The sequence below is a fragment of the Pelophylax lessonae genome, assembly GCF_965119305.1.
Source record: "Pelophylax lessonae genome assembly, chromosome: 13".
In the NCBI taxonomy this organism is placed as follows: Eukaryota; Metazoa; Chordata; class Amphibia; order Anura; family Ranidae; genus Pelophylax; species Pelophylax lessonae.
In genome coordinates this window covers 180,454,163-180,478,483 of record NC_138780.1, presented here as the reverse complement: position 1 = coordinate 180,478,483, position 24,321 = coordinate 180,454,163, and the positions used below count along the sequence as shown (strand labels likewise).

The window sequence follows — 24,321 nt, the reverse complement described above, 5'->3', positions numbered from 1 at the left end:
TATTGGTCAATCCCCAGACCTCCTCTATCAACTATAAACGACAACAAACACAAGGGCGCACCGGCCTAGTGCATTATCTCTTAGACAGGTTTATTAAAATAATAGATTAAAAATACTCACAAACGAGTTTCTTGATAAAAAGCACATCAAATAGATATAAAATCCTCAGCAACAAGATCGGGATTGAATCGTCCCCTGAAGCTGTGCAGGCTTACGCGTTTCGAGGCAGCGCCTCTTCTTCAGAGCTCTGTCTGTTGCTGAGGATTTTATATCTATTTGATGTGCTTTTTATCAAGAAACTCGTTTGTGAGTATTTTTAATCTATTATTTTAATAAACCTGTCTAAGAGATAATGCACTAGGCCGGTGCGCCCTTGGGTTTGTTGTCGTTTATAGTGTTTTCCGGACCACCCTGGTCCAGCGAGGGGCTGCAAGGCTGAAGTATTATCAAGTTGCCGTGTCATCTGTTCTCATCTACAAGCCTACAGTCAGGTTGGATAAGAGGATTGCACCACTCAGAGCGCAGGGAATAGGTGCTGCATCAACAGTACATTTGCTTGTTTTTCTCCTCTATCAACTGCCCACCCGCGGTAGTTTAAAGGCATATGAAAGCAAAGATGAACAGCTGAGCACACAAGGTGGCTTTACCTGCCAAAGGAGTTGTATCCTGTCCATCCAGTCCTGTAATTTACACAGCTCTGTCAGACTGCAGAGACAAGTTGGTGACTTAATATTTCTCTTTTGCAGATATGAAATACAATGCTTCCCCACCCACAGCCTGTGAGTGGACATTGAAGAAACAGAGGCAGACTGTTGGGCTCATCCCTCTGCTCTCTCTACCCATCAGTGCACAGGCATACAGCACACCTAAGACTGACCATAGATGGTTCGAATATCGGCCGGTAGATTTGAATGATGTATGGGCAGGCTGAATGTACAGAATTGATGAATCAACTAGGGTACAACCAGCCTGCTAGATTTTACATGCGATTATTGCTTGGAGATGTTATTGCCAGAAGCAATAATCACTGTCTTCACCCAGAGGGTATGGCTTCCCCCGCTGGGAGAATATAATGGCTCGGCAGGAGGGATTACCTCATCAACAGTGTATTTGCATGAAAGAAATGTCCATATGTGGCCTGCATAACTGGCTCATAGTTTTGCTCTTCCCTCTCCCAGTCTTCCCTCTGCCAGTTTGTTCCATCTCAGTGCTTCTGATCTCATGCAGCCTCTTTACAGCCACTTCCTGTCTACATGCACTCCAGCGATGACTGCATGGCAATTCTCAGGATATACATTATATTGTCAAAAGTATTGGGACGCCTGCCTTTACACACACATCAACTTTAATGGCATCCCAGTCTTAGTCCGTAGGGTTCAATATTGAGTTGGCCCACCCTTTGCAGCTATAAAAGCTTCAACTCTTCTGGGAAGGCTGTCCACAAGGTTTAGGAGTGTGTCTATGGGAATGTTTGACCATTCTTCCAGAAGCGCATTTGTGAGGTCAAGCACTAATGTTGGATGAGAAGGCCTGGCTCGCAGTCTCCGCTCTAATTTATCCCAAAGGTGTTCTATCAGGTTGAGGTCAGGACTCTGTGCAGGCCAGTCAAGTTCCTCCACCCCAAACTCGCTCATCCATGTCTTTATGGATCTTGCTTTGTGCACTGGTGCGCAGTCATGTTGGAACAGGAAGGGGCCATCCCCAAACTGTTCTCACAAAGTTGGGAGCATGAAAATGTCCAAAATGTCTGGAGATACACCATGATGTAATGTTTTTCATCCACTCTGTGGACGTGGAGTGACGTGTAGGTGTGCAGCCTCAGGTCCCCGGCTGTGTCGGTGGTTTCCCGCACTTCCAGAATCTCCAGCGCTTTCGTCTCACTAGATGTGCGGGCTCCTTCATCAGGAATAGCTAGGGGCTGTCGTTCTGCCTCTCTCCACAATCATCAGCCGGTGCCGTTGAACATTGAGTCCACTGGGAGTCCGCTGGGCTCCTGCTGTGGGTGATCACAGAGGGAGCAAGCCGCCAGCGCCACATGTGCACACCCTACTCAGAGTGGGATCACGTATATACACTGCTCAGAAGAATTGAAGAAACATTTTTAAATCTGAGTAGAGCATCAAGTCAGTTTAACTTCTGGGATATTGATCTGGTCAGATAAGTGGCAGAGGGGGTTGTTAATCAGTTTTAGCGGCTTTGGTGTTAATTAAATTAAAAACAGCTGCACTAGATGGGCAACAATTAGAAGGCCTCCAAAACAGGAATGGTTTTACAGGTGGCGGCCACTGACATTTTCTTTTCCCTACTCATCTTTTCTAATGGTTTTTCACTAGTTCTGCATTTGGCTAGGGTCAGTGTCACTACTGGTATCATGAGGCGATACCTGGACCCTATAGAGGTTGCACAGGCAGTCCAACTCCTCCAGGATGGCGCATCAATACGTGCCATTGTCAGAAGGTTTGCTGTGTCTCCAAGCACAATCTTAAGAGCATGGAGGAGATTCCAGGAGACAGGCAGTTACTCTAGGAGAGCTGGACAGGGCTGTAGAAGGTCCTTAACCATCAGCAGGACCGGTGTCTGCTCCTTTGTGCAAGGAGGAACAGGAGGAGCACTGCCAGAGCCCTACAATATGACCTCCAGCAGGTCACTAGTGTGAATGTCTCTGACCAAACAATCTGAAACAGACTTCATGAGGGTATCCTGAGGGCCCAATGTCCTCTAGTGGGCCCTGTGCCTACTGCCTGGCACTGTGGAGCTTGATAGGCATTTGCCATTGAACACCAGAATTGGCAGGTCTACCACCGGCACCCTGTGCTTTTCACAGATGAGAGCAGATTCACCCTGAGCTAATGTGACAGATGTGAAAGGGTCTGGAGAACCCGTGGAGAATGTTATGCTGCCTGTAAAATCATTCAGCATGACCAGTTTGGTGGTGGGTTAGTGATGGTCTGGGGAGGCATATCCATGGAGGGACACACAGACCTCTACTGGTTAGACAATGGCATCCTAACTGCCATTAGGTATCAGGATGAAATCTTTGGACCCATTGCCAGACCCCACGCTGGTGCAGGGGGTCCTGGGTTCTTCCTGGTGCATGACAATGCCCGGCCTCATGTGGCGAGACTATGCAGCCAGTTCCTAGAGAATGAAGGAATTGATACCATTGAATGGCCCCCATGCTCGCCTGACCTAAATCTTACAGAACACCTCTGGGATGTTCTGTTTCGGTCCATCCGACGCCACCAGGTTGAACCTCAGTCTGCTCAGTGATGCCCTGGTCCAGATCAGGAAGGAAAAACCCCAGGACACCATCTGTTGTCTCATTAGGAGCATGCCCCGACGTTGTCAGGCATGCATACAAGCACGTGGGGGCCATACAACTACTGAGGACCATTTTGATTTGCTGCAATGAAATTTCAGCAAAATGGACTAGCCTGCTGCATAATTTTTTCCCTTTGATTTTCCAGGTGTCTTTGAATTCAGCCCTCTGTAGAGTGATAATTTAATTTCCATCAGAAAATGTGGCACCCTTTTTGTTCCTAACACAGTACCCAGTCCATATCAGTATGGATATGCAGCATGATATTTTTCCCCATTGAGATCTGATGTGTTTTCAAAGTGTTCCTTTCATTTTTTTGAGCAGTGTATATGTTTTCTAGTGCACAGGTGCCACACTGTAGCAGAAAAAACTGTTATGGGTGGACCTGAACTGGTTAAATAAGGCATTTCGATAATTTTTACATTAAATAAATACAGTGGCATAATCTTTACATATAAATAGAAGCAATAATGGCAATAAAACATTGTATGTTTAATATCACTTTAATGCCAGATGGTATATTATGAAGTCACCAGCTGAAGTATATGCCAGGATACCAGTGATAGTATCCACACAGACAGCAGTATAGTGTCAATAGCACCTAACCCCCCGCCCCTTCTCTGAAATTTTTCATACAATGATTTGTGACATATGGCAGACAATTCTCTACACCTTCTCTGGATGGGAAATGAATTAGGGATGGTCATGTTCCTGGCTGTGGCAGGCAAAGTGTTAATTCTGTAAAATGAAGGGACCCCAGCTGGTGAAGGAGCCCTGATAATCAGAAGACTGGTGAGGACACTTCCTGAGTGTCAGCAGATAGAGATTGCATTCCGCACACAACGTCTCTCCTATTATCCCCGATTATTAACCGAAGAGACTCGGCGGGGGTCACACATGGAATATGGCAATGAGCTCACCAGATGTGTTCAGTACTGCATTCCACCACCAGGGGGCTGAACTACAATATATCCATATAGTATATAAGAAAAATAATTTTGGAATAAAAAAACATGCTGAAATGAGCAACATAATTCCGTTTTTGCTTTCACCCCCTCCCTGTGTACTGTAATGAGCAGCCAGACTATGCAACATTGCCCCTTTTCCCATAAGATCATGCTGTTTGATAAAGGACATATGCAGGAACAGAGCAGGGAAGCTGCCACTTCACCATGGGAGCTGATACTTTCCCTTTACCTGGTTCAGACCTGTGCATATTTCACATGCCAATCTGTAGGAGTGAACACAAGTGTAACAAACGTTTAAAGACCTGCACATGTTTCTATCAGTTATATGGGGACATTAGAGAGGGTTAGGGGTTCTGTTTGTTAAATAATAATTTTCATCACGTTTACTGTAAAACAAGAATGGAGCTCTGTAACTTACAACACGGAGTTCTCCAATTCAGAAAAGCAAGACAGAGTGTCAACATTAAGTCAAAAGACTGAAAGGACTTTATTGGTAATTCTGCACCCTCCAGCTACCTTTACTAAACTCATTGTCCTGTTTGCCCGCATTCTCCACCAAATTGTTTCTGTTGTACAGGACAAAGTTCTATTCCGCTGGACCCCATTCCACCCCGCGAGACGCTCTGCTTATATTCCAGGACAACAGAGGTAACCTGAGCTGATGGAGCACTGAAAGGCATAGATTAAAAGCACAGGAGGAAGCTCAGAAGTAAAAAAAAAATTGAATAGTGAAAGTTCCAGGAGAGTGCACAATAATGTACATTCTAGATTTACATCAACCAGTCAGGCCATTCTAGGAGCCAATAAGGCCAGTGCTGGAGACAGGCCAATCCAGGGGACAGTCCAGCAATCCAGGAGCCAGTCAGGCTAACCTAGGAGACAGTCAAGCCAATCTAGAAGACTGGTTAATCTAAGAGAACAAGAGAACGTCAGTCCAAGCTAAGAACCAGTCAGGTTTACCTAGGAGCCAGTGAGTCCAATCTAAGAGCAAGTTTGGCCAATTTAGGAGACAGGCTAATACTGGAACCAATTTGGCCAAACCCTGGGACCCAGTGAGACCAATCTATGAGACAGGTTAATTTAAGAGCCTGTCAGGCTAATCAAGGAGACTTTCAGGACAATGTAAGAACCAGTCAGGCCAATCTAGGAGACAGTCTGGCAAATGTAACATTTGCCTGACAGTCTCCTATATTTAACTGTCACCCTGAGAAAAGAGGTCCTCTGTGGCCCCTAAAATGTTGGTGGTATTTGTCATTTACTGCTTTTTTTTGTATGACTTTTGCAATTTGACCTTATTAAAATGATGGGGTGTACCTGTTGAGGGCTCGCGACGTTATTGAAGAGCAAATGTAACAGGCAGTCAGGCCAATCTAGGAGAAAGTCAGGCCAATCAAGGAGCCAGTCAGGCCAAGGTAGGAGACATTCAGGCCAAGGTGGGAGACAGTCAGGCCAATCCAGGAGACAGTCGGGCAAAGGTTCTGTCGGGCAAAGGTAGGAGACAGTCAGGCCAAGGTGGGAGACAGTCAGGCCAAGGTGGGAGACAGTCAGGCCAAGGTGGGAGACAGTCGGGCCAAGGTAGGAGACAGTCAGGCCAAGGTGGGAGACAGTCAGGCCAAGGTGGGAGACAGTCAGGCCAATCCAGGAGCCAGTCAGGCCAAGATAGGAGACAGTCGAGCCAAGGTAGGAGACAGTCAGGCCAAGGTAGGAGACAGTCAGGCCAAGGTAGGGACAGTCAGGCCAAGGTAGGACACAGTCAGGCCAAGGTAGGACACAGTCAGGCCAAGGTGGGAGACAGACCAATCCAGGAGCGAGTCAGGCCAAGATAGGAGCCAGTCAGGCCGACCTAGGAGCCAGTCAGGCCAAAAGAGGAGCTAGTCAGGCCAACATAGGAGCCAACAGGTAAAGCGTTGTTCCACCAACAATATTATAACAAGCTGAACTTTACAGACAGAAGCATCAACCAGGAAAATAAAAAATCAGAGCAACAAATAACCATGGGCTAATTCAGTTGTTCACACAAGAAATCTTCTCAGACTACGCAAACATCCGAAGACATTGAGCGTTCCCTCACATATAGCACGTGAACGTACCAAAAGAAAGATCAAAAATTTAGGACCAAAAAAATAAATACATAATAAATAAACAAACAAAAATGAAGTAATTTTAAAATGTAAATGAATAAAAAAATGCTGTAATAATTTGTGTTGTTTATATTTTCCTGTAGTTCAGCTCTGATAAGTCCTAAAGCTGGTCATAGGTGGTTCGAATGTCGGCTGGTTCACCATGTATAGGCAGGCTGAATGTACCCAAGTTGATCAATCGATCTATCAACTTGGGTACAACCAGCCTGTCAGATTTTACATGTGATTGTTGCTAGCGGCTATAGCCACTAGCAGTAATCACTGTGTTCTCTAGGCAGGAATGGCTACCCCAGCCGCCCCCCTCCCCACCAAAAGAACACAATAATAGCTCAGCAGGAGAGATTCCCCCAACAACACTGATTGTGTTGATGGGGGAATCAAGCAGTTTTCCTTCCTGCAACCCATGGTTGCAGGAAAGAAAATCGCATAATCTATGGCTGGCTTAAAGAACTCTCTGGGACCAAACTCTTTCACTTTTTATAAAATTACAATGGGCTAAATTCACAAAGCTAACACAACAGGATAAGCATTCTTATTTTCAAAAGTGACAGTCATTTTCAGTTGAGTCGGATGAGATTTCAAAGTTTCTGTTACATGGCTACAATTGGGGTCTTTACCCATGTGTTAAAGCTTTGTAAATTGAGCCCAATGTATTTTTCTCTTTTTAGAGTAAGAAAACATCAGGATCAGTTGAACACAATGCTTGTCCCTTGCCAGCAAGAAGTGTGTATGTCAATATAAAGTGCCTTGAAAAAGTATTCATACTCCTTGAAATTTTCCTTATTTTGTCAGGCTACAACCAAAAATGTAAATGTATTTTATTGGGATTTTATGTGATAGACCAACACAAAGTGGCACATAATTGTGAAGTGGAAGGAAAATAATAAATGTTTTTTCTAAATGTTTTACAAATAAATACCTGAAAAGTGTGACATGCATTTGTATTCAGCCTCCTTTACTCTGATTTCCCTCACTAAAATCTAGTGGAACCAATTGCCTTCAGAAGTCACCTAATTAGTAAATAGACAATCTTAGCGTACAAACAGCATCAAGAAGGCCAAGGAACACACCAGACAGGTCAGGGATAAAGTTGTGGAGAAATTTAAAGCATGGTTAGGTTATAAAAAAATATGACACAACTGCAAACCTACAAAGACATGGCTGTCCACCTAAACTGACAGGCTGGGCAAGGAGAGCATTCATCAGAGAAGCAGCCAAGAGGCTCATGGGAACTCTGGAGGAGCTGCAGAGATCCACAGCTCAGGTGGGAGAATCTGTCCACAGGACAACTATTAGTCGTGTTCTCCACAAATCTGTCCTTTATGGAAGAGTGGTAAGAAGAAAGCCATTGGTAAAAGGAAGCCATTCCAAGTCCTGTTTGTAGTTTGTGAGAAGCTAGGTGGGGACACAGCAAACATGTGGAAGAAGGAGCTCTGGTCAGATGAGACAAAAATTTAACTTTTTGGCCTAAAAGCAAAACTGCTATATGTGGCGGAATACTAACACTGCACATTACCCTGAACACACTGTAAAGCATGCTGGTGGCAGCGTCATGTTGTGGAGATGCTTTTCTTTAGCAGGGACAGGGAAGCTGGTCAGAGTTGATGGGAAGATGGATGGAGCCAAATACAGGGCAATCTTTGAAGAAAACCTGTTAGAGTCTGCAAAAGACTTGAGACTGGGGCAGAGGTTCACCTTCCAGCAGGACAACAACCCTAAAGATACAGCCAGAGCTACAATGGAATGGTTTAGAGCAGGCATGTCCAAACTGCGGCCCGGGGGCCACATGAGGGCCAGAACCACAGACAATGCGGCCCACTGCCCCCTGACAATTTTTTTTGTTGCTGGGGAGGAAGGAAGTTGGGTCGGGGGCACGGCCACAGCAGCTTCCAACTAACGGTAGGCAAAGGTTGCCTCAGAGGTTGGAAGGCGAGCATGTGCAGTGTTTCTGACTCCTACCACCATTACCACTTCAAATCATTGAAGTGGTCATGGTGGTTAGAGTGTTCCTTTATTATCTCTCAGAAGAAGTAAACCTCTGTATACTGATTCCATTTCATTTGATCCTCCTCTAGTTGTGCTAAATTAGTGTGGGGGGTGCAGCGGCACGGGAAGGGCGCGGCGGCATTTTATTACTTGTATACCTTAACTGTAGTATATATTTTATATGCGGCCCGAGAAAATTTCTCTACACTCAATGTGGCCCAGAGAAGCCAAAAGCTTGGACACCCATGGTTTAGAACATATTTATGTGTTAGAATGGCAGAGTCGAAGTCCAGTCCTAAATCCAATTGAGAATCTGTGGCAAGACCTGAAAACTTGCTGTTCACAGACGTTCTCCATCCAATCTGACAGAGCTTGAGCAATTATGCAAAGAAGAATGGGCAAAAATGTCCCTCTCTAGATGTGAAAAGCTGGTAGAGACATCCCAAAAAGACTTGCAGGTGTAATTGCAACGAAAGGAGGTTCTACAAAGTATTGAATCAGGGGGGTGAATACAAATGCAGCCACACTTTTCACATATTTATTTCTAATACCTTTTGAAAACCATTTATCATTTTCCTTCCACTTCACAATTCTGCGCCACTTTGTGTTGGTCTATCACATAAAATTCCAATAAAATACATTTAAGTTTTTGGTTGAAAGATGACAAAATGTGGAGAATTTTAGGGGGTATGAATACTTTTTCAAGGCATTGTACAGCCCAAATATCTTCCACAATAGGGACAATTCAGTTTTGGGTGGATCTCAGCAGGTTGAGTAACCGGCCAGCTTCTAATATCTTTCCAATCTTCCCAGTTTTGCCACCGGTCGTGGTCACAGTAAAGCCCAACAAGGAGTCTCATATTCTGTAAGAATGAAGAAATCTAAAATCTTGTAGTGGGGGTGGCAGGGGACAAAGTTAGGGACATTTAATCCATGTAATATTAATAAATGCTCACCCCTCTCACAGGTGCGGCCCCAGTGCCCGGTGCCAGTGCAGTCACACACAAAGCGGTTCCAGCCATCCCGGCAGGCGGCGTTGTTTTTACACGGGTAACTATCACACTGCTTGCCGCTTACACGGTTACAGAAGGATTTCACACCGGCGGCATTCTGCGCCTCCGCCAGCTGACGAATGTTCTTGCTGCGACCGTCAATGAATAGGTCGCGGATGCAGCCCACGTAACCGTAGTTCAACATGGCTGTCCACAACTCGGTGGGTAGAATGAGTCCGGCACGGTTCTCGGGGAGGCCCCCCAGGTACATGTCCCCTTCCAGGTCCAGAATCTCGCTCTCCCCGCTGGCGGTGAATACAGCGCGATTACTGTTCACGGAGATGGTGCCTGTAAAGAGAGAAACCAGTAAGACATTTAAAGCCAATGGAAGAGGCTTATCCATACAAAGCAGTGACGGGTGGAGAATATAGAATCCTCCTAATATATATACTTCAAAAACCAGGAACTCTCTAGAATACCATCAGTGATTAGTAGATGGGGGGGGGGGGGACTGCTTCAGGGACCAAACCACAAAAACAAATCTGATATTGTGAGGAATCTAAAGCAGAAACCCACAACAGTTATATATGAGGGGTGTCCGATATGATTAATTACATAGGGGATCTTCTCTAGATTCTCTCTAGAACCCCCACTATATGATCTGCTGCGGGGGACTGTTCTAGAGCTCTCCACTATATGATCTGATGGGGGGGGCTGATCTAGAACACCCCTCATTAATCTGCTGGTAAGGATTGCTCTAATACACCCGCGATATTAATTGCAGAGGGGGACTGCTCTAGAACCCTCACTATATGATTTGCTGAGGAGTATGCTCCAGAACCCTCACTATATGATTTGCTGAGGAGTATGCTCTATAACCCTCAATATATGATTTGCTGAGGGGGCCACTCTAGAACCCTCACTATATGATTTGCTGAGGGGTAAGCTCTAGAACCCTCACTATATGATTTACTGAGGGATATGCTCTAAAACCCTCCTTATATGATTTGCTGAGGGGTATGATCTTGAACCCTCATTATATGATTTGCTGAGGGGGATGCTCTAGAACCCTCACTATATGATTTGCTGAGGGGTATGCTCTAGAACCTTCACTATATGATTTGCTTAGGGGTATGCTCTAGAACCCCCACTATATGATTTGCTGTGGGGACTGCTATAGAACCCCCAAATGATTTGCTGAGGGGGCTGCTTTAGAACTTTTTCCATATGATTTGGTAAGGAAGGGGCTGCTGTAGAACCCCCACTATATGGCCTACTGAGGGGGATGGTAGTAGAACCCTCCACTTTAGAATTTGCTGGGGGGAGGGGGGATGCTCTAGAACCCCACTACATGATTTGATTAGGGGACTGCTCTAGAAACCCCCACTATATGATTTACCGAGGGAGGCTGCTCTACTTTTCCTTGTAGTGGCATTGAGTCAACCATCACACAGAGGTACATGCCTTCCTTTAGCAAATAACATCCATGGTCAGATACAGTTTAGGGGTTTCCACCTTCATCTAATTTATGTAACGAATGCCCTCATTGGGGTATTTACTTTCCTTGCTCTGCGGATAATTCAATCAATCTTAATGATGGAGTGCGAGCAATCTCCGCACAACGCAAATGTCAAGAGCGTTTTCATTAGAAAGGTTAATACAACAGGGACGCAGGAGGATTGAAGAGCGCGGCTTTTCGCAGCTTCAGCCAACTGCAATGGGCGGACAGGCCAGCAGACACCATGTGCTGCACAGGACTATGCCCAGCTCCGCCATTAATGGCAATTACTTACACCTCCAGATATAGAATATCCAGATATATTTCTGGAATGAGCAGCATACAATATGAAATTGAAAGTTGGATAGGTGGCAAAACGACAGATGACTGGATAGATAGACAGACAGGCAGATGACTGGACAGACAGATAGATAGACAGATAGACGGACAGGCAGATGACTGGACAGACAGACAGACAGACAGATGACTGGACAGACAGACAGACAGATGACTAGACAGACAGGCAGATTACTGGACAGGCAGACAGATAGATAGACAGATCGATTGATAGATTGATGTATAGATTAGAAAGCTTAGATGGACAGATAGATAGACAGATTGATTGATAGATTGATGTATAGATTAGAAAGCTTAGATGGACAGATAGATAGATAGATAGATAGATAGATAGATAGATAGATAGATAGATAGATAGATAGATAGATAGATAGATAGATAGATAGATAGATAGATAGATAGATAGATAGATAGATAGATAGATAGACAGACAGACAGATGACTGGACAGACAGACAGACGACTGGACAGACAAACACACAGATAGACAGACAGATCATTATATAAAGAGACTGATAGATTGATGTATGGATTAGAAAGATTAGATGGACAGATAGACAGACAGACGACTGGACAGACAGACAGACAGACGACTAGACAGACAGACAGACGACTAGACAGACAGATAGACAGGCAAACAGATAGATAGACAGATAGTTTGATGTATAGATTAGAAAGCTTAGATGGATAGATAGATAGATAGATAGATAGATAGATAGATAGATAGATAGATAGATAGATAGATAGATAGATAGATAGATAGATAGATAGATAGATAGATAGATAGATAGATAGATAGATAGATAGATAGATAGATAGATAGATAGATAGATAGACAGATGACTGGACAGACAGACAGACAGATGACTGGACAGACAAACACACAGATAGACAGACAGATCATTATATAAAGAGACTGATAGATTGATGTATGGATTAGAAAGATTAGATGGACAGACAGACAGACAGACAGACAGACAGACAGACAGACAGACAGACAGACAGACAGATAGATAGATAGATAGATAGATAGATAGATAGATAGATAGATAGATAGATAGATAGATAGATAGATAGATAGATAGATAGATAGATAGATAGATAGATGTATAGATTAGAAAGATTAGATGGATGGATAGATGGATTTTAGGTGTAACTCTGTAAGTTCTACACACTCCGCCTTCTCCAGGAAAGTCATAATAAAACAGCCTTCAGCTTTCCTGCAGATATAGAAGTAGTGAAGAATTGATACAAAGTTGATGTAAACAATTGGTAGAGAAGTCACAATGTTCTTCGATTGCCTACAATCCCTCTATGTGTATAAAATCAGCGTTAGAGGAAAGTGTGCTCCTCCACCCTCGGAATCATTGTTTGGACAATACGGCACCGTAGGATATTCTACAGTTCTGTGATAATGGTGAGAAAAAGGCAATAAACAAAGGAAGACGGACAGTTAGAACCCGGTGGAGGTCTTTCCAGTAAAGAAAGCCGCGGTGTCAGTGGGTCCAGGGACATCACACTGCTGTAGGAAGCGGTACTCGCTGACAGCTTGGCTTTCATTGTAATTTCACAGCAATTAGGAAACTGAAGAGAACGGGTCGGGCAGACCAGAGACAGAAGACAATCAGAAGAGACAAAAGGGTCACCGTGACTGAATTCAGTACTTATATCTGCTGGTGGATACTTTCTTAACTCAAAACTGTTAGGGCTCTTTCATGATACAGGTGGCCAGGAAGCAAAAAAACACAGGTGGCTGAGCTGCAGTATTACCGCCCCCTGACTGCCCACCTAAATTTTATCATTACATATGATGCTGTCACAATACATTGCTTTCTGTCTGTGGCAATTTTAACAAAGCAAGCAGAGTTTGACAAGCGCCACTACATGTCAATCATTACCATTAAAGCCAAATGGAGTGCACCGCAACAGTGAGCCAAATGCTTGGCTCACAGTTGCGGTGCGTCTTTTTTTTTTTAACACAAAATTCCCCTTAGCCTGGAGACAGAAAGCAATCAGATAATAAGTGAGTCAACAAGTCTATATTCAATGGTTAAATCTGCTGGTACCATGTTTCCCCCGAAAATAAGACCTATCCCGAAAATAAGACCTTTTTCAATTTTCTATGATTGCTGCAATATAAGCCCTACACAAAAAATAAGCTTTAGTTGAAACCCTTGTAAAATCATGTAATCTGTGCTGTAAAAGTATTATATAATGTCCCGTGTGTGTCTGTATGTAACATGATTGTAGAAAATACCTTACAGCACTGATGGGCGCTCATGTGACCCGCCGGAGCTCTCCTCCTCCTCCCAGCTGACGTCAATGGCCCCTCCCCCTGCAGTGCTCGGAGCAGGGCTGAAAGAAAAGCTCAGACGGGTCGTGTGAGCGCCCAGCAACGCTGTAAATAAGGTATTTTCTATAACATTACATAAAGAGACACACTGGACATTATATAATACAAAAAAAATAAAATAAAATAAACGCAAAACATAAATTGCTGCAAAATTAATGTGTGCAAAAAACGCAAAATGCAAAGCAGAATTCACTGTGTAACACACCAATCGCAAACTGTATAAATGTGAATCGAGCCTTATGGCACCTTCAAATGGGCAGCCAAGGGGGCAATAAAAACAGGGGGTTGAGACGTAGTCCTCACCCTGACCACTAACCTAAACTCTGCTATTACTGTCAGATGGGGGCTGTGCATGTACCGCGGCCGTGATACTTTGTGGCCATGGCAATTTTACCTCCGCAGAGTTTGACAGGCAAAATGCGCACATTTAAGTCAATGGGAGCACCCCATGACAGCGAGCGAAATGATTGGCTCCTTGCTGCAGTGCAGTTTCTTAAAAGGGCAGTTCATCTTTTGTAACATATTACACTCATATTCAGGGCGTAACATGTTATAAATGCACTGTACCCTGCACAACCCCCCCACCCCCCATTGTGATCTGCCCGCCCAGCCGTGTCATTTATTAACAGTGTTCTGGGAATGTGAAAACTACAAATACTGACAGCCTTTGTGGCTGACGGCTTGTAGTTCTCAAGCACTGTGGTAGTTCATTGATGCTTCCTGGTAATGTGAAACTGCCTGCCAGTATGGTGTACAGACAGACAGCCTACATTTACAGTCCTGACAGTTCTGATGATCGCAGGTGCAATGCTTTCCAGGTGCCTACAAAAAACAAAAAAATTATAAATGCATATTTTTTTTTTTTAGCTGCAAAAAAAGTGCAATTATTTTTTTTATATCCTTCATCCTATTTATCCTTTTAGTGCCGGTTCACATTTGTGCGATGCGGGAACGCTGCGAATATACAGCGTGTTCCCGCATCGCATCCGCACCCCTGGCAGTTCACACTGCCATATGCGATACGCTGGGGGTGTCAATTATAAGTTAACGACACCCCCAGATCAGATCTCAGATCGCAGTGCGATCTGAAAGTTCGTACAGAATCAGATCGCACTAGTGTGAACCACCATGCGATCCGATTCTTCTGCGGACCAAAAAAAGGGTCCTGTGCGTCTTTAAGTGTGACTGCGGTGTGAATTCAGCCATACAAACTGTATGGCTGAATTTGCACCGCACAGACATCGCATGTAATTTTAGGAGCAGTGCGCTCCGAATTACATGCGATCTCTGTGATCGCACAAATGTGAACTGGCATTTAGGGTCCATTCACACTTGTATGGCTTCAAAATTGCACCCACCTTGGAGTGCAACATTGAGGCAACTTTGAAAGGGTGCAACTTGGATACGACTTTGGCTTTGACCAGTGATAATGGACAACTGTTGCATGTAAAACATTCAGGTATGACTTTCATGCACCTTTTGAGGGTTAAAATTGAAGTCTATGGCCCTCAAGTTGTATGAAGGCCGGACCAAAGTAGTGCATGAAGTACTTTGAAGTCGCAGCAACTGATTGTTGTTTAAAAAAAAACTGAGACTTTACAAACATGTTATACTTCCCTGCTCTGTGAAGTGGTTTTGCACCCCAAATCCTCATCTTTTCAGGTCCCTCTTTTAAGCTCCTGGCCCCTCCCTCCTGTTGAGTGCCCCCACAGTAAGCAGCTTGCTATGTGGACACCCAACCTGAGCTGCAGCTCTATCTGTCCATTCAAACACGGCGCTGTCATTTGGCCCCATCCCCTCTCTCTCTCCCGACTGGCTGACTGACTTTAATTGACAGCTGCGGGAGCCAATGGCACCGCTTCTTTGTTTCAGCAAATCAGGAGGGAGAGTCCTGGACATCCGAGGGACTCGTGGACATCGCTGGACAGAGATTGGGTTTAGGTCAGTATTAGGGGGCTGAGAGGGGCTGCTACACCCAGAAGGTTTTTTATCTGAATGCATAGAATGCATTCAGATAAAATACCTTCTGACTTTACAACTCATTCAAGTTGCACAGATATGAATGGTTATCATTGGAAAACATGGGGAATGACTTGTCATGTGACTTTGATGTCCAAAGTTTCATGACAACTCATGATAAGTGTGAACGGAGCCTAATACACATTCTCCTTGGGATAAAAAACAAAACAAAAAACAGACGTTCAGGGGGTGGCAGGATTGCCTTCTGAACACCTGACAGCCGCTGCCATACCGCCCTCTGAAAAGTGATCCAATGCAAATCGGCCCAATTGGAAGAAAAAAGCAGCGTTAGCAGGCCAAATGAAGATATGCAAACTCATTCCATCCTTCAATGAAGAGCAGAAGGTCCTTTTTCTAAAATCCAACATCAGGACACCAATATGTGTATGAGTGGACATTTTTTGTATCAATCCCATCTTATCTATGTGGGATGACGTACAGCGGTGCTTTATAAGACACCGAAAACATAAATCACAAAGGAAAAGGCATCCGTTCTGGCAGCCGTTGCTGCATTTTCCAATGTTATGGGCGCAGTTACATTTTTCAGATCTTCATCTCCATCCCTGCGTTCTCCCATGATGCACTGGTTGTCTATTGTCTGCAGTTCTATAAACTTGCACACAAAACATAACATATAATTCCAGCACTACGTGTACGTGATCTGTCTGGCTCAGTTTGGTAGCAACGATCACAGAACGCAGCAGAGAAATTGTATGGATGTGTCATTAATGACACCTGAGGTTCTTGCATGCACATGGCTGGAGGACAAAACCACAGCTGGTGAAGGACCAAACCACACGTCTGATGACAGGGTCCTGAGGCTGCGTGGCTCCAAAACGTTGCTATCTGCTGTAACTATGTGATCGCCGATTAAGGCCCCTTTCACACTATGAGTCCGTCGGACGGACTCCGTTTTTCTCAGCGGGGGATCGATCCGCCGATCCCCCCGCTGAGCAGGAGAATGACAGCTGTTCTCCGCGCTGTGTGCAGAGACACAGCTGTCAGAGCCCCATACATCTCTATGGGGGAATCGGATGGGAACGGACCCTTCGGTCCATTCTCATCCGATCCCATCTGATCCGATCCGCTGGACGGATGGAAAAAAGGGTTTCCATCCTTCTAGATTTGACGGATCGGATGTCAGCGGACATGTCTCCGCTGACATCCGTTGCCCCATAGGGATGCATGGGGGGACCGTTCAGATCCGCCAAAAAAAAACGGACAGGCGGATCTGAACGGTCCACCTTTGTGAAAGAGCCCTATAGCTCTGGACCCACTCTGGAGATCCTTGGTGTGCTGGTGACATTTTTTGCTCAAACCACACCTGGACACATAATAGAGATTAGATCATCCCTCTAAATGTTTTAGAGTTTTGTTTTTCTACTAAATTGGGGTCCCTCCACCCCCCTCAGCTCCTCCTTACCTGATCTGCCATCACGCTGGATGTCCACGTGGCACCACTCGCCGTCGTTCGCCTTCTTGTTGGTGGCTTTCACCTTGATGGTGCCGGAACCCATATCCAGCAGGAGGTAGAGGTGACCATCCAACAGCTCCACTGCAAAGAAGTCCACTTTGGTGTTTTTCTGGCTGCGGACATCCTTGCGGTCCTGTGGCTTGCCGTGGGTAAAGAGAATGAGGCCGTTGGGCTCGGTGGTGCGGAAGTCGAAGGAGATGGATCCCATGCGTTTGGTGTTCCATTTAGGCAGGCTGATGTAGGCCTCGGGGCTCTCGAAGCTGATCGGGTCCAGCGTGGCCACGTTCTCACACTTGAAGACCACGTCACCATTGAGCTTCATTTTGGTGTCTCCTATTCGGGCCAGGCGGGACAGCTCAAGGCGGATGTCGTTATTCTTATAAACAACCTACCACACGGGAAGAAAGGTCAAAGGTTAGGAATAACACCAAGAGAACAGAAGACAGTAACAAAAATTGAGTCTGGGTTCAGTTTTATGTTACTTTCCTTTTCAGGTTCATACATGCTCAGACTATCTTTTTTTTACTATAAAGATACAATTGTTTTGGTACAAGTAACACAGTGGCTAAGTGGTTAGCATTTCACCTAGCAGCACTCGGGTTGCCGGTTCGAATCTCAACCACAGCACTACCTGTCTGGAGTTTGCATATTCTCCCTGTACCTGTGTGGGTTTCCTTCCCACACTCCAAAGACATGCTGGTAGGTTATTTGGCCCTAGTTTTAATGTGAGTTAGGGACCCGTAATTTATAAGCTCCTTGAGGGCAGGGATGTGACTGAACAGTACAATGTAAAGCGCTTTGTAAATTGACAGTGCTATATATGTACCTGTAATAAATAAATGTTTTAATACATTAAACAGGATTCCCAGATCGCTATGGCTGAGCTAATGAGATGGCACAGCAGATGCTTATAGCTTTGAGCCTCTGTTTGTCGGATTAGAATTCCAACAGGAAAAATCAGCACGCGCATATCCTCAGCAGACACAGCTTTGCTTTTGGCGGTCTACAACGTTCACTTTAATCTTCTGCACCTGGTTGACCAGCTATGCAATGGTTAGTATCTGCAATCTGAGGCTGTGTAAAATGCATTCAATGTGTTCACTGGCCCCAGCTCTGCCCTCTCTCTCTCTCTCTCTCTCTGCCCACTGGTGCTCTTCTCACATATACACTGTAACAAAAAGAGGGATGTACACCACAGAATCACGTGACAAGAGCCTTCAGTCCTACCAGCACTGTGGAAAACCTGCTGAATTTGGCTGCAAGGGATTCTCTAATGTTCAGACTATGGGCGCTGCCTTTGCTGGTCATGAGTTCACTGGCTGGGTCATGTTTGAAGGTCGGGGATCCACCAAGTGGTGACATGATATCAGGAAGACAACCCTGGAGCCTACAATGGTTGCTCCCACATTTCTGTCCTAAAAGGTTCCCTTCAATATATTCTGAGTGGGCAGTCCTTAGCATAGTCGTAATGGAAAAATCCCGGCAGAACCCTAATTGGTTGTATGGTTGCCTAGAAAGGCCCTTTACGTGGTTCATCAGAATTACAGACACTCAAGAAACAAATGCTATCTCCATAAAGTAAAGCCTCATACACACGGTCAGATTATCAGATGAAGATTCGTCCGTTTTTTGTTGCATGCTAGTCTCATATGGAAAGTGAAGAGATTACTTTCATACCAAAATTCCCTTATAACAGAATTCTACTTCAGAAGTGATGTCATGTGTTGAATTATTTTGTATGTATTCTTTCGTTTCCCAGCATGTGTAGTCTTGCTCTTACGATTTTTTTCGGACTAAAACTGTACTAATTAAACGAAAATCGGACGTTGTGTTCACGTACGATAAAAATTTTGCACATCCCGTTTTTGTCATCCAAAAATTTGTAATCGGCTGTCGAAAGCACTATACTAACAATCCAAAAATTGGCAGATCGTTCGTCGGACGAAATTTACTTCCGGTTTTCTTATCGTGTGTACGGGCCTTAAGAGTACGGAGTCCAATGTCTCCAATGTGTGAAGCCTTCTGCAGCTTTAGTGTTATCACATGGTACACACTGATAACTCCATGTAATTGTGTTGTAGGGTAAAACATAATTTTGGCCACACACACTGCAATCTTCTTGTACAATCTCTTCTAGATCTTCAAATTGCTGAGTAATAAGCAGGCCACCTGACCAGGGCCGTCTTTAAGGTGGGGCAAAATGGGCAGCTTCCTAGGGCCCAGTCATTGCTGGGGGGCCCAAAGCAGCTGCACTTTGAGCCCGTACCATAGGTGCAACTATCAGACGGACATTTAGAGGGTCACCCCCCCCCCCCATGGAGGGTGCCAAGCCGCGTGCAGCACAATTCTGGAATAGAGTGTGGAGGAGAAGGCAGGCACCACAGCACACTGTATCCCTCCGTCTGCCCTTTTAGCCATGCCCACCCATGCCATCACCGCCTACACTGGTTGCTCCCACTGTATCATTCCCTCTACTCTTCTAACCACGCCCACCCGTGCCATCGCCGCCTACACTGGCCGCTCCCACTGTATCACTCCCACTACTCTTCTAACCACGCCCACCCATGCCGCCACTGCCTACACTGGCCGCTCCAACTGTATCCCTCCCACTACTCTTCTAACCACGCCCACCCATGCCATCACTGCCTACACTGGCCGCTCCCACTGTATCACTCCCACTACTCTTCTAACCACGCCCACCCATGCCGCCACTGCCTACGCTGGCCAAGAAAATGTTTGCCCAGGGTCCAATTAATATTAAAGATGGTCCTGCACCTGACTGCATATAAACTGAATGGACTTGGTTTCCGAAACTGGATCAGATTCTACTGTGTGGCCAGCTGCGATGTTGATTATATATTTTTTTTATTGCATTAAAAAATGTTACAATAACCCTTTCACCACCAAGGTCAAAACAAACCTTAGGCTCCTTTCACACAGCCGCTCCGTGTGAAAGGTCTGCTGCGGGACTTTTTTTTTTTTTTTTCCACGGAGCGGATGACATTTCTGTCATCCGCTCCGTGTGCCCGCATATCATCCCATCCGTTTGCGGACGATATGCGTACATAATGTAAGTATATGGCACTGCGGATGTCAGCGGATGACACCGCTGACATCCGATTTTCCTTCCTTTCCGTTTTTTACACGGAAGGAAAAATGGGGTTCTGTTCCATTCGTAAAAACGGAACAGAACTGACAGGAGGAAAATCGGGTGTCAGCGGATGGTATTCCGCGGATACCCGCAGTGCCATTCACTTACATTATGTCCGCAAATCATCCGCAAACGGATTGGATGATTTGCGGACACACAGAGCGGCCGTGTGAAAGGAGCCTTAGTAAAACTGTACATATCTACTTAGTGTATCCAGGTGATTTATTTTGTTTTTTTATCGGGCAGATTAGGCTTTCACTTGGTGCTAAATAGTAATGTTATGAGATGTCCTGACTTTTTTTTTTATTACCAAATGAAAACTGGCCCAAAATAGTAAAAAAAAATGTTTTTTATAATTTAACAGTATATTTTTATACAATTACCATCATCTATCATCAAATAAATCTGCAAAATAAATTCTACTAATCCTGACGATAATGGTGATACCACATATGAACGACGTATCTGTTCTTTGTACCCATAGTAGAGCCAAGAAACAATAGTGTGCATTTTGTTTTGTTTTCTGTCCTTAGGCCTGGTTCACATCTATGCTTTTTTTACTGCTTTTTTTTTTTTTTTGCAGAAATACACTCCAGTCCATATAACATGGTTTTCCTATGGGACACGTTTACATCTATGCTTTTTTCAGCTGCTGCGTTTTTGGAAAGGGTCAGGGACATTTTTTAAATTGCAAAACGGTGCATTTTTGGTTCAATAGACTTCAATGAGGAAGAAGCAGAATAGAATGTAGTGTGTTTTTTGCCACAATTTTATCGTGATTTGCGATTTTTAGTCTGCCCAACAACAAATTGGCCAAAAAAACCCAAAAGCATAAAAAATGCAAAACACGAGAAAACACATGTGGAAAATTTAGTGCAAACACTAAATATAAAATATTTTTTCCTACCTTAAACACACTGACCTTAACACTACCACTGACTGGCACTTAACTGAAAATAAGTGCCGGTTCACACTCGTGCACTGCGAATTCGCAGTGAATTCTGTGCAGATATCGCACCCTGTTCATGCGAACCGCTGCAGGTGTGTATATTAAGTTAATCCCCCCCAAAATCGGTTCACAAAATGAATGCAGTGCGATTTGCAGAATCGGAACACATGGGTGTGAACACCCATGCTATCCGATTCTGGTGTGTCCTGCACAGCTTTGGTGCGATTTGAGGCTATACAGAATATGGCTCAAATCACACTACTGAAGAATAATGTTCACAATCGCATGCGGTTCCTGCACTGCATAGTGTCAACCGGCACTAACTGACACTAGGGCCCCTTTCACACCAGAGGACCTGATTAGGTCCGCCTGTCTGTTCTTCAGCCAGGCCCAATCGGTCCACACATTGTTCACTATGAAGCAGCAGATATCAGCGGATAGGTGTCCGCTGTCACCCACCAGCATCCTATCCGAACCAATAAAAACAGGCGGATGGGGATACGTTCGCCATTCCGTTCGGCGGATCAGATCAGATGACAATCGGATGGGAATGGACATGCAGTCAGTTTCCATCCAACCGCCCATAGAGAGCAGCAGAGCGGACATGGACCTGTCATCCGCCTGCTCAGCGGGGATCAGCGGAGAGATCCCCTGCAGGTGCATCTGCTTGGACGGATTCCCCCCCATGTAAAAAGGGGCCTAAAGCTGGATACACACTATACAACTTTTGTTGTTAGATTTCCTTTAGATTTACCTTCAACTATGTAGTGCAAGTGCCTGCCTGATTGCATACAAATTGAAAGTGTTTAGGTTTGACCTCATAATATATGGTTTTGGTACATCTAAAGTAAAAAATCTAAAGAAAATTGCATAGTGTGTATCCAGCTTAAGGGCTCTTTCACACGGGCGGTCCGATCAGATCCGCCTGTCAGTTTTTTAGGCGGATCTGATCGGATCCTCCATGCAGCTCTATGGGGCAGCGGGTGTCAGCGGAGACACCTCCCCTGACACCCGCTGCCATCCGCATCCGATCCTGTGCGTGAAATCTGGACGGATGGAAACCCTATTTTTCCATCCGTTCAGTAATCGGAGCGGATCTGATGAGAGCGGACAAGCGGTCCGCTCTCATCCGATCCCCCATAGAGGGCAGCGGGTGCTGAGACACCTCCCTCTCCGCTCTGCAAGCGGAGACGGAGCTGTCATCCGCCTGGCTCAGCGGGGATCGCGGATCGATCCCCGCTGAGCAACACGGATCCGCCTACGGAGCGGACCGTGTGAAAGAGCCCAAACACTTACCTTCACTAAGCTAGATTAAGCCCTGATCTAATTAGGGCTCATGCACACCGGCGGATACATTTCTTAACGCCTTTAACTCCTGGCAGCTTAGAAAATTAGCCTAAAGCCCTGTATTGCATATGCATTTAGGGGTGTCAAGATATTTTTTTCTGCCGAAAAAGCTCCTCTCCTGAATGCGCTGCTGAATTTTTTTTCCAGCCTGCAATTGCTCCTTTTCTAATAAACCTCTAAAGCAGGGGTCTCCAAACTAAACAAAAGTCCAGTTTATTGTCCTTCAGACTTTAGGAGGACCGGATTTTGGCCAGTGGGGGCAGAAAATGTTCCCGACCCAGCATCAGTGAGAATAAATATGGCCTCAGGGTTGGTGGTCAGTAGGAGGAGGAGTAGTGCCCCTATTAGTAGGAGGAATAGTATCCCATCATTGGTGTCAGTGGAGGAAATAATGTCCCCTTGTTGGTGTCAGTGGGAGGAATAATGCATCATACCAGATGGAGAGATAGTGCCCTGAGGGTCAGATAAAGGCAAGCAAGGGGCCACATCTGGCCCTCGGGCCACAGCTTGGAGACCCCTGCTCTAAAGGCTTATGTGTGCACACACAGGCATTCACAGGTATATTAGAAGAGGAGTGTTTATAGGCTGAAAAAAACCCCAGGAAAAGCTTTTGGGCAGAAAAAATGCAAAGCGAGCATAAACACTAGACATATTTGCATGCCTATGAGTTAATGCATTCTACCTTAGACAAACTAGGCATTCAACGCACATTTTGAACACCTGAAAAACTGCAGCTGGATGACCATCTACTATAACCTGAGCTGCAGTGTACCTGCATGTCCCCAGAGACGAAGGCAGTGATTGGCTGTAAGAGGAAATGTAGCCCCCAGTCCCCTCCTCCACTCTTCCTATATAAGGACCACTGTATCATGTTTGATTCTGAAACAAGAACTGTCTATGTTCTACCCAGCACCCAGATTTTTAATTCGATTCATATTGCAGTGCAGATGAGAATGTGATTGGCTGTGGGAGGCAGCACAGACAATTCTAAATACCAACAGCATGATTTTCAGCCATGCTAACAGCCACAGTAGAGAGACCATTCTTAAATCACAATTGCAAACAGAAGGAGCAGTGCTACTACCCATGCAGCTCACCAATAAACGAGCTCCTGGGTGCCCCATCCACAGCCGTTTAACTGAGAACATATGAACAAAGATGATCTGCGCACTGGTAGTTGCTCTTAAAAAAATCTTCATCTTTATTCAGGAACTACAGAACACAACTGCCAATTAGATCGGTTGATGCGTTTCAGCCTATAAGGCCTTAGTCATTACTAAGGCCTTATAGGCTGAAACACGTCAACTGATCTTATCATGATCTTGTCATGACTAAGGCCTTATAGGCTGAAACATGTCAACTGATCTTATCCTGATCTTGTCATGACTAAGGCCTTATAGGCTGAAACGCATCAACTGATCTTATCATAAGCTTGTCATGACTAAGGCCTTACAGGCTGAAACGCGTCAACTGATCTTATGATCTTGTCATGACTAAGGCCTTACAGGTTGAAACGCGTCAACTGATCTTATCATGATCTTGTCATGACTAAGGCCTTATAGGCTGAAACGTGTCAACTGATCTTATCATGATCTTTCATGACTAAGGCCTTATAGGCTGAAACGCGTCAACTGATCTTATCATGATCTTGTCATGACTAAGGCCTTATAGGCTGCAACGCGTCAAATGATCTTATCATGATCTTGTCATGACTAAGGCCTTATAGGCTGAAACATGTCAACAGATCTTATCATGATTTTGTCACGAC

At 44.9% G+C, this 24,321-nt stretch overlaps 1 protein-coding gene across 1 annotated transcript in view; it reads right to left on the bottom strand.

Annotated features, from left to right (window-relative positions):
* NRXN3 (neurexin 3) overlaps positions 1–24,321 on the bottom strand; it is a 748,840-nt gene that overhangs the window by 477,229 nt on the left and 247,290 nt on the right. The window contains exons 8-9 of the mRNA XM_082275286.1: positions 17,056–17,494; positions 9,371–9,754 (exon numbers count right to left, since the gene is read on the bottom strand). Of these exons, the coding sequence (XP_082131412.1) occupies positions 9,371–9,754; positions 17,056–17,494 (823 nt within the window). The remainder of the gene's footprint in view (positions 1–9,370; positions 9,755–17,055; positions 17,495–24,321) is intronic.